Here is a 15,961-nt window from a genome sequence, read left to right as displayed (position 1 = left end):
TTCTGCAATAATTTCCTGTAATGGAGGAGAGAGAATGTTCTGGTTACCTGATGAATGTGGTGGCGGAGTATCTGTCCGAGAGAAGGATTATGGTGGAGAAGGGCACGATCTTCGACGTGAAGGCCGGGTTTTTCGACGTAATGGAATCCGGCATATGACGGGGTTATGAATTGTAAATACGGAGAAAGTATATCCCGCTTCCCATTCGCGGATGACTTCCCTGTACTGGTAGTGGCACGAAATAAGCCTGATGTCAACGCGTTCGAAACACACAGGCGGCGTCGTGAAGAAATCGATGACACAGCACAGACTCTAATTCTGGCAAGAGAAAACCGAAGCCATTACTCCAAAGGAGAAAAGTAACAGGCAAAGTGTAATACTACAATGTGCGGAGTGTATCTAACATCCAAGAAACACTGAAAGTCCCTGAGAGAAGTAACGATGCTCCAGAATGGAAATTGGGGGAAGCACGTACCGGAAGGCTGCGAATACTGTGGCTGAATTGGGGAGAGTGATATCCAATGCTGGGGGACCCAAATTAAAAAAAGAGGTCCTTACACGGTATTGTCGATCGTCCCCTACGCTGCACTAGTCTGGAATATTTACAGAAGGCTCATGACACGAGTGGACAAAACAAGTCTGCTGCAAGTGATATGTGCCTACAGAACTGTGTCTGTGACAGACTTTTAAGCCATCACTAAATGTGTTCCTCTGCATGTACTGGCAGTGGAAAGAAAAGAACTATATGAGAGAAGAGACCTGACCTTACTATGACCGAGAGAAGACAGAAAAGGAAAAGGTCAATTGAAAGATGGCAAAAGATGCTGATCCCGAACCTAAGGGATTGGGTGGACCGTGGTCACAGATGACTAGATTATTTCCTTAAAAGACAAGGGTGTTTTAGGGCCCACCTCTCTAGGTTCGGCAAGACCGACACACATGAATGCCTATATTGCAGAAACCCGGACAATGTAACACATACGATGTTAGAGTGCAACAGATAGATAGTAAAAAGGAACAAAATGGAAAGAGAGACTGATGTGAATTTTGTGACAGTAAGAGAAATGAAGCAGGTTAGCCTAGTCTACACAACTGTATACATGCAGTGATAAGGAAAAAAGAAGAAAGACAGTTGGACCAACGGCAAATGTAAGAGGGAAATATGTGTGAGTTAGAGGGAATACGTTTTGATAAGAGGCGTACAAGTGAGTTCGACTGTGTAAGTTAGATTGTGGGGAAGAGAGATAATGACTGGCTGGGAGTGATGCTGTTTTAGGAACAATTCCACGCACTACCTGTAACAAGGTTCCTTTTACAAGAAAATCCAATCTTTGGACAAAAAAAATAGAGGAAACAGAAAAAGGGGACAAGGAGCTTTTTGCTAATAGTCTGTGAATAATTAAAGGTGGTACTTTAGAATTGATGCTAAACCTTACAGCGGCAATTTCGCTTCTGGAGCCTGATAGAGGAGGTCTGTTTAGTTTGTCTGTCTGAGAGAATAATTCTCCTCCTGATGTCACGCAATATGTAGCTTCGTCGAATTTATAATAATTTTTAAACTGTTTATCCTTTGTCTCGTGTTGTGTAAATATATCAGTTAATATTTATGACATACACCATATTGTTGGATAGCCTAATTTTGACGAAATGCCCCTGAAGATGCTCTAGGACCGAAAGTACTTGGGCAAGATTTATTAAAAACTGTGCTCGATATCTGCCTTTTATTTGATTAAAAAAATAATAATTTGTTTACGATATTCCGAAAATTTATAAAATAATATTGTATTGTCTTTAAATGATTTATAGCGTGAATCACTCTTAAATATTTCATAACGACACCGCTCGTTGTTGCTTGTCTCACCTACAGATACCATAATAATAATCGATTAAAACAATTTCTTTGTAAATGAGGCACTTTTTCTTTATTTTTCTATTTCTTTTTTCAATACCTATACTTTCTTTAGTATTTTTTATCTTAATTATATTTTTATAAGTTCATTAACATCTCTCTCTTTCTCTCTCTGTCTCTTTTGTCGTTTCCCTATTACTCAGGATCGTGATTTCTTCCAATATTCCTAATAATTTTTTTTCATTGGTCTCTATTTTCAGCTGGTCTGAGGGCTTCGCAGAATGAGTTTTCAGCTGAATTCTCAATTTGGTTAGACCATCTAGTTGGTAATCGTTCTTTTGATCTTCTCCCCGGAACGTTTCCAGAAACAATTAATCTCTCCAAACTATCGTCATCTCTGCGAACCACGTGACCCAAAAATTGCAGAATACGTTGCAGACCTATTGTGGGCAGCCTTTTTTTAATCTCGAGTTGGTTAAGAATGGAAACTTTTGTCCTATGAGCTGTCCAAGTTATTCACAGCATTCTTCTCCAGCAGCAAATCTCAAAGGCATCGCGCTCGCGTCCGCGAAGGGTCCAAGTGTCTGCCCCGTATAGATATATTGAGAGTACAACGGCATTCACCAGTCTCATCTTGATATTTTGAGAGATAGATCGGTCTTTCCAAACTTTAGTTAGGCGACTCATCGCATTGTCGCAAGTCTCCGAAATTCTGCTTCACATTTACCATCATTAGTTATACTAGACCCAAAATAGATAGAACTGTCTACTATCTGGTATTTCTGTAACATGTTAGTCAGTTGAATAGTGTGGAATCTGTCAACCACTATTATTTTCTTCTTCGCGTTATTGATTATCAGACCAACTTTATTGCTTTCGCACTCAACTCTTGAGATTAACCATTTCTTGCTTATTTGCTGCTAGAAGTGTAGTGTCATCAGCAAATCTTAAATTGGCCAGCCACTGCTACTCCAACGGACCATCCATCTAAAGCTATCCTCAGGACATGTTCATCATAAATGTTAAATTAGTCAGGTGACAACACGCATCCTTGTCTAACACCTATCTCGGCCTTGAATTAGTTTAATTACTTTTAATCTAGTCGTACTGTTGCTATATTGGACTGGTACAGATTTTTAATAAGTGTTACCAGGTGCATTGGTGTGCCCATTTCTATTAAAATGGACAACAGATTTATTTAGCTTACACAATCAAATGCCTTTTGGTAGTCAACGAAGCATATAATCATAGGTACTTGAAATTCTCTAGACTTTTCAGTAAGTTGTCTTGGATTCAGGATTTGTTCCCGGGTACCTTTACCCTTTGCAAACCCCGCTTGTTCCTGAGGTATTTGGTAATGTAGATAGGTTTTTATTCTGTTTTTGATGATATGCAACAAGATTTTACTAGCATGTGTTATTAGTGACAGTATGCGATAGTTTTCACATCTGGTAGTAGTTTCTTTTTTGTGTAGCGGGAATTAAATTAAGATTCACCAATCAGATGGCCATTTTCCTGAATTCCAAACAGCGACACAGATAGAATGGATAATATATACTCGAAATCCTTTGTTACCTAGTAACTGTAGTACTTCACCTATAGAGGTATTTTCCTACTATCCGTTCTGCATATGGTGCCATACGGTGACATAGTACCGTGGAAAGTACTTTGTACGCTGCATTTAGAAACATAATTCCTCTGTGGTTAGAGCATTTAAAGATATCTCCTTTTTTGTGTATGGTGCAAAGTATTCCAATATTCCAATTGAGGGATTTCTGTGTCCATATTTCTTTTATAAGCTGCTGTAATGCCATTATGGTATCATGGCCACCTTTTTTATATAGTTCAGCTGGGAGATTATCTATTCCGGGTGAGTTGTTTCTGGCTAGTTTTTTAACTGCATCTTTAACTTCAAGAATCGTTGGTGGTTCCTCTTCCGTTTCGTCTGTTCCCTTTACCTCATCTCTGTCGTCTTCCAGATTTTCTTCTTCTTCCTCTATATTAAGTGCCTGGTTAAAGTATTCCACCCAATTATTCAATACATATTTCCTTGTTGTTAATAGGTCGCCATTCTGACTTCTGCATTGTCTTGTAGTTGCCTTGGATTCTTATCTGACGATGTTAAATTTCTTATAGAATGCTCTAAATTCTTTCTCCCTGTTGACGTTGTCTATATATTTAAGTTGCTTAGATAATTGGTACTTATTGGTAATTTTGGTAACATTCGGTATTTATATTCTAAAATTTTCCGGTTGTAACATTTTGGATATTTTAGTTGAAGATTTGGAATTTTAATAATTAATTTTTGCCCTAATCTTCAATATTATTCAATTTTATGCGTTGTAATTCTTGCTTGCAGCTAGCCCCACAAATAACAATATTTAAAATAACTGATTACATTTATTCATATCGTAAGAACGGCTTTTCTTAAAATAATCAATGTACTAAACTGTTAATAATTTTTAAAATACATTTTGATACAGGCTGCAACTTGTCCAGCTGGAACTACACCATGCTTTGGTACAAATACAGCTTGCGGAACTAGATTTATTACGCCGAATATGACTGGTAACGGAGCTGCCAGCTATGGAGCATATCCATGGCAGGCGTATCTTAGGAATACGACCAATGCATTTGCGGGCAGTGGTGTTCTTGTAAGCCCTTACTATGTAATAACTGCTGCACACAAAGTCTACTTAAATGTGTAAGTGTAAATTTAGTTATTATTATTTATTAATTACTGACTATTGTTCATTGATTTTTATAATTTAGATATTCGACTTAGAAATATTTGGTTTGCTTTCTTTCACCACATTTTTATTTCTCTTCTATTCTTTCCAAAAACTCAACTAAAATATCAACAGTTCTTTACATTATATATACATTTATATTTTATAAGTAAAATCCTTGTTAATTATTACTGCTGATAAGGACTTTTTACTAACAGAAATCCGCAATTTAATAAATTTATTTATATCTACTACGGAGCTTATAGCCAGTGTTCACAAATCGTTTTTTCCTGACGTTTCGTTTGCAACATTAACCCTTTAACTGCCGTGTGCGTCATATTGGCGCACACGACTTTTGTATTAAACGCCGTGTGCGTCTTATCGACGTAGATGTAGTATCATCAATTTTTGCTTTGTGTGCCTAAGGGAGCGTTCATTACGGAGACCATGGCATGGTATCCTCGCTTAGAGCATAGAACTGACAGTGAACGCTCGCATTTAAAATAATGCATTTTATTTTACGTGGCGATCATAATATAATACCATCCTATGATCCGATCGAGGCTCGGCGCCTCGTTATGAACGCACACTAAGGCGCGCACAGTTTCCATGCATTTATATGATGTTTTCAATTGCCCTGGCGTAGTAGAACTTACACTAGAAATGGCTTGTAAAAATAAAAATCTGTTCAATAAAAAAAAATTATTTTACATTTTTCTCACAAAAAGGAATAAGCATAGTTAATAACAAAAAAAAAACAAAGGAAATAAATGTAGTCAAGCAATTTTGTGAATAGTATAAAAACAATCTTGGCACATATGTGGTTTTTCGGGACATGCAGGGCACATCTATCGAACAGTCTTGGCCTTTTTTAGCGCATAATTTCTGCCTTGCTCTCGAGAGTATCTGGTATAGCAGCTCTTACAGTGACTTCTAATGACTTTGCTTTCTTTCTTCGCCACTTCTAGCTTCTGATGGCTGGTAATGTCTCTGAAATATTACGATCGTCGCCAGGATTAGAATAGTGAAGTAACTGACTGCATAACCTTTCTCTAAATTTTACTACAGATAGTTTATTTTGATGGCTCTTATTATACAGAAACAATAAATTGACAACCGTTGTCCCCAGTAAACTCTCAACCGCTACTTTTCTACACCATTTTAGAGCTTTTCGGACAGCCCAAGAATAGGAAGCTCTCTGGTCCGAAAGGTCTATAAAGGTTTTAGCAGAATTATAATCTACTACCGCTAGTGGTTTCTGTCGCTGACATATTTCTACCATATTATCGGTGTGTACCGTACTAAGCATAAGGACATCTCTTTTGTCCTTCCACTTGAAGACTGTAATACCATCATCACTCTCCATTCCAAAAATTTGACCTTTAGCTGGACTCCTTTTGATGACGTTTTTAGGGTTACATTTACGATTGCTTCGTAAAGTACCAACGAGATGTGTAGCTTGCTTTGAGAACTTCCTGGCTAAATTCACACTTGTGTATCAATTATCAGTGAATAAAGTCGTTCCAGAGTTAAGAAGAGTTTCCATAAGCTCTAATACTGTTCTGTCTGCAATTGATTGTCCGTCTTGTTTAGTTACCTATTTCTTTTCCACAATATATTTTCATATTATATGTGTAACCACCATTGACACATAGTTTGAATATTTTGTTTCCGAACTTATGGCGTTTACCCTTGATGTATTGACGGAACTTTAGTCTTCCTTTGAAAGGTATCATCGTTTCATCAATGCATACCGTTTTAGAGGGAATAAAATATTCCTCATATTTTATTCCTAGCTTGTCAATAAGACTCTGAACTTTATGCAATAGATCTTCTGGAGGACACACTTCATTATCAGCAAAATGCCACATTCGAAGTATTAACTCAAATTTGTTTCTTGTCATAAATTTACATGCCGGACTATTATATAGTTCAGAGCGACTCCAATAATGTGACAGAGAAGGTTTTTTATCTAAACCCATCCATAAAAGTATACCCAAAAATACGTGCATTTCAACAGCGTCAGTATCTCTCCAGTCATTCAGACGGGACTGCTTAGTTAGTGACTCATCTGTAATCTTTTCTATAATAACTTGCTCAGCGTAGGGGTTTGTTTCATGAACCATGAGTTCGATCATCGTTGACAAATAATTTAAACATCTCGACTTCAGTTTTTGTTGTTAAATCCACAATAACTTCTGGAGGGATTCCGTGAGTTTTATCAAAGACAAAATTTTTTAGATTTCTGCCAGAACACTTTCTCCATGTTATATTGTGTTCGGCCAGAAATAATTCCTCGTCTATCTGTGATAGCTGTTATGAGTGTGGAGTAGAAGTATTAGAGGAACTCCATTCTTCAGAAGTGGAAAATATTACTGGGCTGTGGCAACCTAAAACAAAATATTTATAATAAAATCTACCTATAATTGTTATTATTATTTCTAGCCGTTACCTTCTCTTTTGTGTTTCGAAGTCGACGGACGAGTTTCATCTTCTGACGTTTCTATTATATCCGGGAAATAATTTTTATCCGCCAACGAGTAGTCAGAATCGTCAATTTCGTCGCTCATGCCGCTCTCAATACTCATATCCAACTCATTTTCCTCAATATCTGCTGCCCATATTTCTAGCTATTTTTGTTGTTTTTTATATTTTTTCCAAGACACTTTATCTTCCTGATACACTAACAATATACCAACTTGTATAACTAATACACTAATAGTATAAAAAATACAATAAAATTAAGATAAACTCGCAAACAATATAACTACGAAATACAACTAAACGTAACCGTAACTCAAAACTTACTGACTTGCATAAACCTGTCTTACCGTGCGAAGTTTAGTACGCGTTCCCACTCCAAAATGTGTGCGTCACATAAGCGCACACTGCGTATAAACCATTTTGTTCTATGAAAAAGACAGAAAAGATTTGATTTCACGTTCAAAGCGTCTATGTATCTATTGATACGTATTTCGACTTAATAAGTCTCATCAGAATAGTTATTCATAGCCGTTCTTAACGTGAAAAATAAAATTCTCTGTCTTATTAGAAGCAACAATAATATGGCTTCGTTATGGACGCAATAGCGACATCTGATAGAAAAATCGGTAAGATAGTTTCGAAACAAATTCAGATTTCTGCTTTAATCTGGAGCCTTCTAAAAATTGTGTATGAGTACGAGTAAAAATCTAAAAACTTTGTATGAGTACGAGAAACAAATTCGTTAGGACTTCTGCCTAGATGAATAGACATGTCGTGGAATGCAAATTTTAGATTCCCCATGTCTTCTTTAACATCTTTATCATCGTCTGGTCATGTCTTGCAATTTTTAGAAGGCTCCAGATTAAAGCAGAAATCTGAATTTGTTTCGAAACTATCTTACCGATTTTTCTATCAGATGTCGCTATTGCGTCCATAACGAAGCCATATTATTGTTGCTTCTAATAAGACAGAGAATTTTATTTTTCACGTTAAGAACGGCTATGAATAACTATTCTGATGAGACTTATTAAGTCGAAATACGTATCAATAGATACATAGACGCTTTGAACGTGAAATCAAATCTTTTCTGTCTTTTTCATTTTATTCGGATCTACTCTGTATGAGTACGAGAAACAAATTCGTTAGGATTTCTGCCTAGATGAATAGACATGTCGTGGAATGCAAATTTTAGATTCCCCATGTCTTCTTTAACATCTTTATCATCGTCTGGTCATGTCTTGCAATTTTTAGAAGGCTCCAGATTAAAGCAGAAATCTGAATTTGTTTCGAAACTATCTTACCCATTTTGTTCTAGTCTACGCCATGTGCGTAATTTTATCACACATTTCTTTTTCTTCTAAAATGACACTAAATTTGCAAAAATAAATTTAACTAACCTCCCATACGTTTGTTAATTATAAAAAATGTGGATTTCAATGATAAAAAATTTGGCGTAAACGTAATCTGTTATAATTTCGTCTGGCAGTCAAAGGGTTAACAGAGACAATAATTGAGGAGCGGACGTTAACTACGCTATATGTAGCTGTCGCGGTCATTACACAGTCACACCAATTTTTTCTCAGAAAGGTAACAAAGTTGTCCAAACTGGTTCTATGAAACAATAAATTAAGAGATAAGTAAAGAATACAGCAACAGTATCACCTTGACCTTACCTTTTATATCTAAGAAAAGAATTGAAGAGTCTAGAAAAAGTATTAAAGCAAGACGGTTATGCTCCAAGACACATCAAGCGATTTATACATAAAAAAAGAGTCAACTGTAACATCGATTAACAGCGACAACCGAAAGGTGAAGCTTATTTTCGCTTAGGCAGGACAGGTTGGTGAAGTACATTGATATTGGTATGACCCAAGAGAGAGACTTATGGAAAAATTTAATTATGAAAGCCTACCCCGCATAATACTTACTTTTACTTTTTTGAGTACGAAATTCCATCTGATTCTAGATGAGATTCTCAGCCAGGTATGTTGCCATGTCGATTCCTGCATCGCTGGCCAAACATAGGTCGTTGATAATATATGTTCAGGGACATCTTGGGCATGATAGAAGATGCTTAATATTTTGTTGTTCTCCAAATTTGCATAGATTAGTAGTTTGCAGCTTCCCCTATATTTTGTTGATCTTTACTGGAACTATCAGTTCTAATAAGGTTTAATGTCCTCTAGGTCTTCCAGTCGAGGTTTCTATTGAACAGCCTCTTTTCTTGGTAAAGTGGGTAGTTTTCTGGTGGGTCGACTGACATACAACGTAGTAAGCTTTTTCTAAATTTTAGCCTCGAACTGTTGGTTTCCGTGGTGTACAGTGAGTGGCATTTATCAAAGGTTTGTTTAGATTTTTTTTATATTCAGCAGCTGCTTCAGCCTGTAGCGGGACAGGCTTTATATATTCAGTTACTATCGTACATAATTTATTTAAGGATATATCAACTTGTTTTGAGTAAATTGATCGATTCCAGATTGGACAGGCATACTCTGCTGTTGCAGAACATGTTATTCATGCTATTCTCATTGTGAATTTAAGTTCCTGCCTCGTACTTTTTGTATTTAGATGAAAGAAGGTTACTGTTATTTTTGGGGGTTTAGGCTGAACGTAGTTATCTATGTATTATTTAGACTTATTGTTTAAAGCAGCTTTGAGATTTCACTCGATATTATTGAAGTTCTTCGGCAGGTCATCGGCATATAAAAAATGTCTTGCATTCTTTGTTTGTCATATTGAATACAGCTGCTGCAAGTATGCTTTCTTGAGGCAGGACATTTTTTTATCTTTTCATTTGCTCTTCTGTCCATATAGTACAATGTAGTATATTCTGTTCTGCAGCATGAACTCTATGAGTTTCGATGGTTAATGGTATTTTAGGCAGCTATTAGATCAGCCAGTACACCTTCTTCTTCTTGTTATTGCGCCGTCTTCTTTTAAAGGTTGGTGATCCAAATGGCAATTATAGCTTTGTAAACTGCTGCACGAAATATTTCTGTGAATGAGCGGTAAGCGATGAGCGGCAAACCATCTTCTCAGATCTTTCAACCACGAGTTTTATCGTCTTCCAACTAATCTTCTGCCCTGCACTTTTCCTTATAATATGATTTTAAGTAATTCTTAATCACCTCTCAACACATGACCCAAGTACGGCACCAGAAAATGATAATGATTGCAACATACAGTGCAGAAAATTGGATAGTGAATAGAGGCAATAGTAATCTAGCTGCAAAAGACATGGAATAACTAGAATTAATGGAAAGAGAAAACAGTTTTATGAAAAATAACCAAAGTATGAGGAGCTAGAATATTAGAATATCCCATTATACATTGTTAAATTTTAATTTGTTTCTCCTTCTTGACAAACATTACATGGTAAAGTGTAAAACTTAATATTTGTTTACATTTAACCACAGGGATACTTTAAGAATACTAAAAGAAACATAATGTATATCCCTCATGCATCAAAAACTTCCTCTTCATCATCTTCTGGGTAATCACTAGCGTTGTTAGATCTAGGTGAATTTTTATAAAAATGATGGCATACAGATGATAAAATTAGTAGCAGTGGCATCAAATTATCGAACTTTTTGAGAGAAATCGGTAATAAGTCATTAGTGATAAGCAGTAGAACTTCTGGTCATGTCATTTTTTTACTTCTTCGAAATCGTATCACATCAAGTGTTTTGAAATTATCATCAAAAGAAGTTTTAAAAAATACCTTTCCTATAGAAATAGTTTATTTTTTATTTATTTTATTTCCCACGTTATTTTTCAGTGTCAAGTTTTCTTAAGACAAAAGGAGCTTCTTTTCCGACAGAAAATAAGTTGAATTTGTAGCGGTTATATTGCCTACCACATTGGGTATCACTTATAGGGGGTTGAAAATGGGGACTAAACAATAACTGGGCTGGAGATAGGGTAAGCCAATAAACCGGAATGTTTGCGAACGGCTATTCTTGGTTTGGTTGGAGAGCTGGGTCGTAAGTAAGTGAATAACAGAGGGACTGAAAAGGGGTAACTACAAAAAGAGAAATCAAAAAGTATTTACATGGATTTCCTGGACAACACAACACAAGAAGGTTCCTAAACTATTTAAAAAGGACGCCGTTTACAAGAATCTTCCTGCTGTATGGAAAGAGATGCTTTTCTTTCCTAAAAAAATATAAAAAGGGTGAGAATGTTTTTAAAGGAAATAATACTACACTTGGTATAGAGAGAAACATTACATACTTATTATTACTTCACCATAAACATTTATTACAAATAATAATAATAAAATTTAAAACAACTTACAATGGTGCTCTCGGTTTTCAACAAACTCTAGACGTTGGGGACACTATAGAAATTTAAATTATTGGTAAATTGAAAATATCTGGATTTTTCAAAGGAGCTTACATTGAGGTCAACCTTCAAATAAAAACAAAACAATTCAAAAATTACGGTTATGTACCAAATGTCCAAAGAAGATAATGCTGTCATATGTCAAGATTGAAATATTAAAGATTTTTGAAATATTAATTAAATTGTAAAATTATTTGCATTCAAAAATATAATAATTAGCTAATCCATAAAATTTATAATTTTATTTATTACAATTTCTCAACTTGTCATGAAAGCAATTTTTTTATTTTTATTGAAAAATGTCAATTTTTACTTAGTAAAATTTTAAGAAAAAGTACCTTGTATCACCGGCTGATGTATTTCCTTTAAGAAATTCTTGGAATTATAATTGGATTGAAAACCCTGCAAAATAACACAAATGGATCTCACTCAAGCTGCAGATTGGTCTGAAGTGACCAGGGAAAACAAATAGACCATTCTATGAAAGTTGGGTACTGGATTAGGGCCTCGGATTGGCTTGGATGACAAGAAACTGTGATCTTCTGTGAAGAACTGTAAAGTTCTTGCTTGAAACCATGTGAACCTCTTGAATTGTTGTAACGCTGTTTTTCTAATCGCTCAAATAGTACACAATACAACAAATCGGTGATTAACACAACAAAAAAATACCAGATCGCATTTTTAAATTAAATTCACCTTTCCACAAACAAAATTTGCCGGCTTTGTTAGATTACAGACGCCGCATCTTTTCCTTTCAAGATTTCAATCCCAACTTCATTTGACCTCGACCTGACGCTCTGGCGTACCAGCTCTTGGCCTTCCTCACCCCTTTAAACAGTAAAAGGAACTGGCTAATCGGATTTTTTTTTAATAACGCCTTTCACGGGTAATTGGACCTTAACATTGCTTGGCTTTGAAAATTGCAGAAGTTAAAATGTAATAATTGAATATTTACCTAAGCAGTACAATTTCTCTTGGATGCGTCGCAAACACAAACAAAAGCGCAAGGAATTTTATACACAGCCAGGGGCGTACCAAATGAATCTTATACATTAAATATTTGACAGTTGTAAGGAATTTATACATGCTACAAATTGCTTGAAGTCCTCACATTCCATATTGTGTACAGTGTATTTAGTAGATGTTTGGCGTACCATGTTGTTGCCAATCCCAAGGAGTCAGTATTGTCATGTTTGGTACTCTTTTTTTTCCTTTCGATGTGACCATGAACAGTGTCTGCTCTCATATAAGTATGGCCCTTTAACGAAAATTTGTGATCCATTTGCTGAATGTGTGGGAAGGTTTTTAAAACAGTTGTCAGTCCATATGGTTATTTGTTGAATAGTAGAGGCAGGTGTTACACTATTTGCCCATTTTAATAAACAAGAAGCCATGTCTTTTCCGCCACGAGCTGCTTTACTTTCATCCCACATCATGCAGTGTACTGAAAAGTCGAAGGAATCCTAAATCGTAAAATTAAATGTCCATAATTTTTTCTTATAAAAACTGATGCTGTTTATAATCAAAGGTGTAGGTAAGCACTTCTGGAGATCATAAGTCAAAACTTTATATCTCGGATTATCCATGGAAAGTTTGATATCTCGATTGGGTAAATCATATCTCTTCTTTGACTCTGTAAGATGTGCATCTTTAATAACTGTTACATTAGTTCTTTGCTCAAGATTTAGTTCATTCGTGAGCCTAGCACTAAATGAATCACAAATGTCCCAAGTGTCTGTACCAGGTAATTTAAAGGAAATAATAAATCGTTTGTTAAACACACCATAATACAACCACTGTTTAGCAACCAATTTTGAATCCACATTATTTTCTGAAAAATAGATTGGACAAAGGCTGTACATATTCTTGATATTTAATTCTGATCCTAAATATTTTTTTGCGGTTTTCCCTCTGGTATAATGGCTGTCATAAGTAGGGAATGATAAAATATGATTCTTAACATTTTCAATAATTTCAGTTAACGTTTTATTGCTAGGAGTGTGCTTCCCTCTTAGGTCTGGTTATATTAGGCCTTCTTGTTATATATTTCGTAAAACGTTTACGACCACTTTATTTGAAACCCCTAAAGTATTTAAAAACATAACTTTATAAACTCCAACAGTCTTGTTATTAACAATAAAACTGTAAAAAAGGCTATTTTCCTTTGGTTTGCTATATTCTTTATTTCGTTTTCAGGAGCGAGATATAGGTTGACTTTTTACACACGATCTGACAAAATTTCTTTTTATGTCATTACTGTTATCTTCACTCCAATATCTATCAAAAGTTTCTTGTCTCTCATTTTGTGATAATTTGTCATAACACTTCTACCTACATGAACAAGGTGGTTTCATAGATTTGGATTGACGTACTTTACCGTTTTTATTAACATATTTCTTTCCGGATATTGAGTTTTTGTTTTCATAGGTTACACATCTATTTGTCCGAATGTGGGATTAATTTTTACCGGAATATTACTGGATTTATTTTGTAACTTCCATTTCTTAGTTGGCTTCTCATTTACATTGTCGGTATTTCTACTATCTTTGTCATTGGAATTATTACCAGTATTATATACTTCATCATCGGATACATAGAGATCATTTTTCAATTGATCCTTTAGACTTACTGCTTGTTCTATTAACTCGTGACCTGTTCTATTATTACTAACTGATTCCTGCCTTTAACTCTGGTGAAAAACATCTTAATTTTTCATCAGTATCACTAGATGTCTTACTGGGCAAATAATCTTTATCAGCATCGGAAATATCATTATCAAAAAATGTATCGTCATCGTCTGTATTAAGTACATCACCAGGATTATTTTTAATGTTTTTTTTCTGCATTATGAGAATTTGGATATGGAAAAAATATCCCTTTTCAACAAATCTTTTTCAAATAATAATATAAATAGTTTTAAGAATACATTATTCCGTAAATGCCTTAAACATGCCTATACATTTTTTTAGAATCAACGTTATTCATTCACTGCAATAAATTTGAGAGTTTCAAAACAAGCTATTAAACTAATCAATTTTTTTAAAGTAAATATTTTTTGCTAAGATATTTTACACTATTCTACATAGTCGGTAAACGCATACAATATTTATTAATGAAAACTATAATTCCACAGGACTTTAAATTTAGTATATTTTTTCTTAAATTTTCAAACTTTATCTTAAGTTTACTCAAACACGAGAATGTTTTTTACACTATAATCAGTTGTATTTACTTATTATAATCACTTATTTACTGCATATAACTAAACAAACATTTGAAAATGTAAACAATCAATTACTAGTCTACAACATGCGGTCCAAGGCACTGTATCTAGATGATACTGTAATGTTAGCAAAGTACACAGAGGTATAGGGTTTCATGTCCACATGGTGCCCTCTGCCTCTAAACAAAATGTGACATGATACTTTTTATAAAGTGCTTATCTTTGTTATTTTATACAGTAGGACAGAGTTTCCCAAAATTATCTAAACCGCGACCCCTTTTTGCTAAAAAATTTGTTCCCGACCCCCCAATTTCCCCCTACTCATTTATTCAATATTATTTGACAGAAATAGCGTGCCTAATTTACAATTATCTGATGATTTCTCAAATTTAATTTTACTTTACTGTTTAAGTTTAAATCAAAAACAATTATTATATTTTAATACAATTATTTTAATGATTGCGATCTGTCCCACTAGTAATTAGTAGTACTTCTGTCAGAATAGCATTTACAATAAAAATAAATAATAAGAAGTCGACTGCACATTGTACATCGCGACATATTAGCTTGTGTCTACATCGCAAAACTCTTCCATGATAATCGCGAAAGCGCTCGCTACTAGATGGCACTCTGGAACGTTCTCGTAGCCTCGTTTTGGCTTTATATAAGCGGCGATGCGCAACGAAACCTCAATTCGAATCCAAACAGCCTATGGTGGCGAACGCGGTGTTGAGTAATGAGTAAATATTTTACGACTTACGTATTCCCGTTTACGTATTTACGTCTACGATAAATAAATAAAAGAAAAACAGATTCTACATTGATGAATATCTTAAATATGGTTTTACCGTTATTTCCAATAAAACACAATGTGTTATTTGTGGACAAGTCTTGTCAAAAGAAAGCATGAAGCCATCAAAGTTACTTCGACATTTAAATAGCAAACATCCAGATAAAACAGACAAGCCCGTAGAATTCTTTGAAAAAAAGCTGAACGTCCTTCACAAACAGCAAGACAGTTTTCCCTTGGCAACCACTACTAATGAAAAAGCATTATTAGCAAGTTATAAAGTTGCTTATCGTGTTGCCAAAACTAGTAATCCGCACACAATTGCTGAAAATCTGATTTTTCCAGCAGCTGTTGAAATGGTACATAATGTGTGAAATGCACGTACTTCTCTCTTCAAATGGACGAATCCACAGATATATCTAACTGTGCTCAATTCATTACGTTTGTAAGATATGATACAAATAATGGCATTCAAGAAGATATTTTATTTTGTTCCCCATTGGAGACCAATACCACTAGAAAATGTTTACTCGACACTTTTG

The 15,961-nt window shown here is 35.0% G+C and overlaps 1 protein-coding gene across 1 annotated transcript in view; it reads left to right on the top strand.

Moving 5' to 3' along the window:
* The window catches only part of LOC140448421 (inactive CLIP domain-containing serine protease A3-like), a 56,831-nt gene that overhangs the window by 30,002 nt on the left and 10,868 nt on the right, over window positions 1-15,961 (top strand). Inside the window, exon 3 of the mRNA XM_072541505.1 lies at window positions 4,333-4,553. Within this exon, the coding sequence (XP_072397606.1) occupies window positions 4,333-4,553 (221 nt within the window). The remainder of the gene's footprint in view (window positions 1-4,332; window positions 4,554-15,961) is intronic.

The sequence above is a fragment of the Diabrotica undecimpunctata genome, chromosome 8 (genome assembly GCF_040954645.1).
Source record: "Diabrotica undecimpunctata isolate CICGRU chromosome 8, icDiaUnde3, whole genome shotgun sequence".
Classification (NCBI taxonomy): domain Eukaryota; kingdom Metazoa; phylum Arthropoda; class Insecta; order Coleoptera; family Chrysomelidae; genus Diabrotica; species Diabrotica undecimpunctata.
Note: the sequence above shows the minus strand (reverse complement) of the source record. Positions and strands in the feature narration are given on the sequence as shown.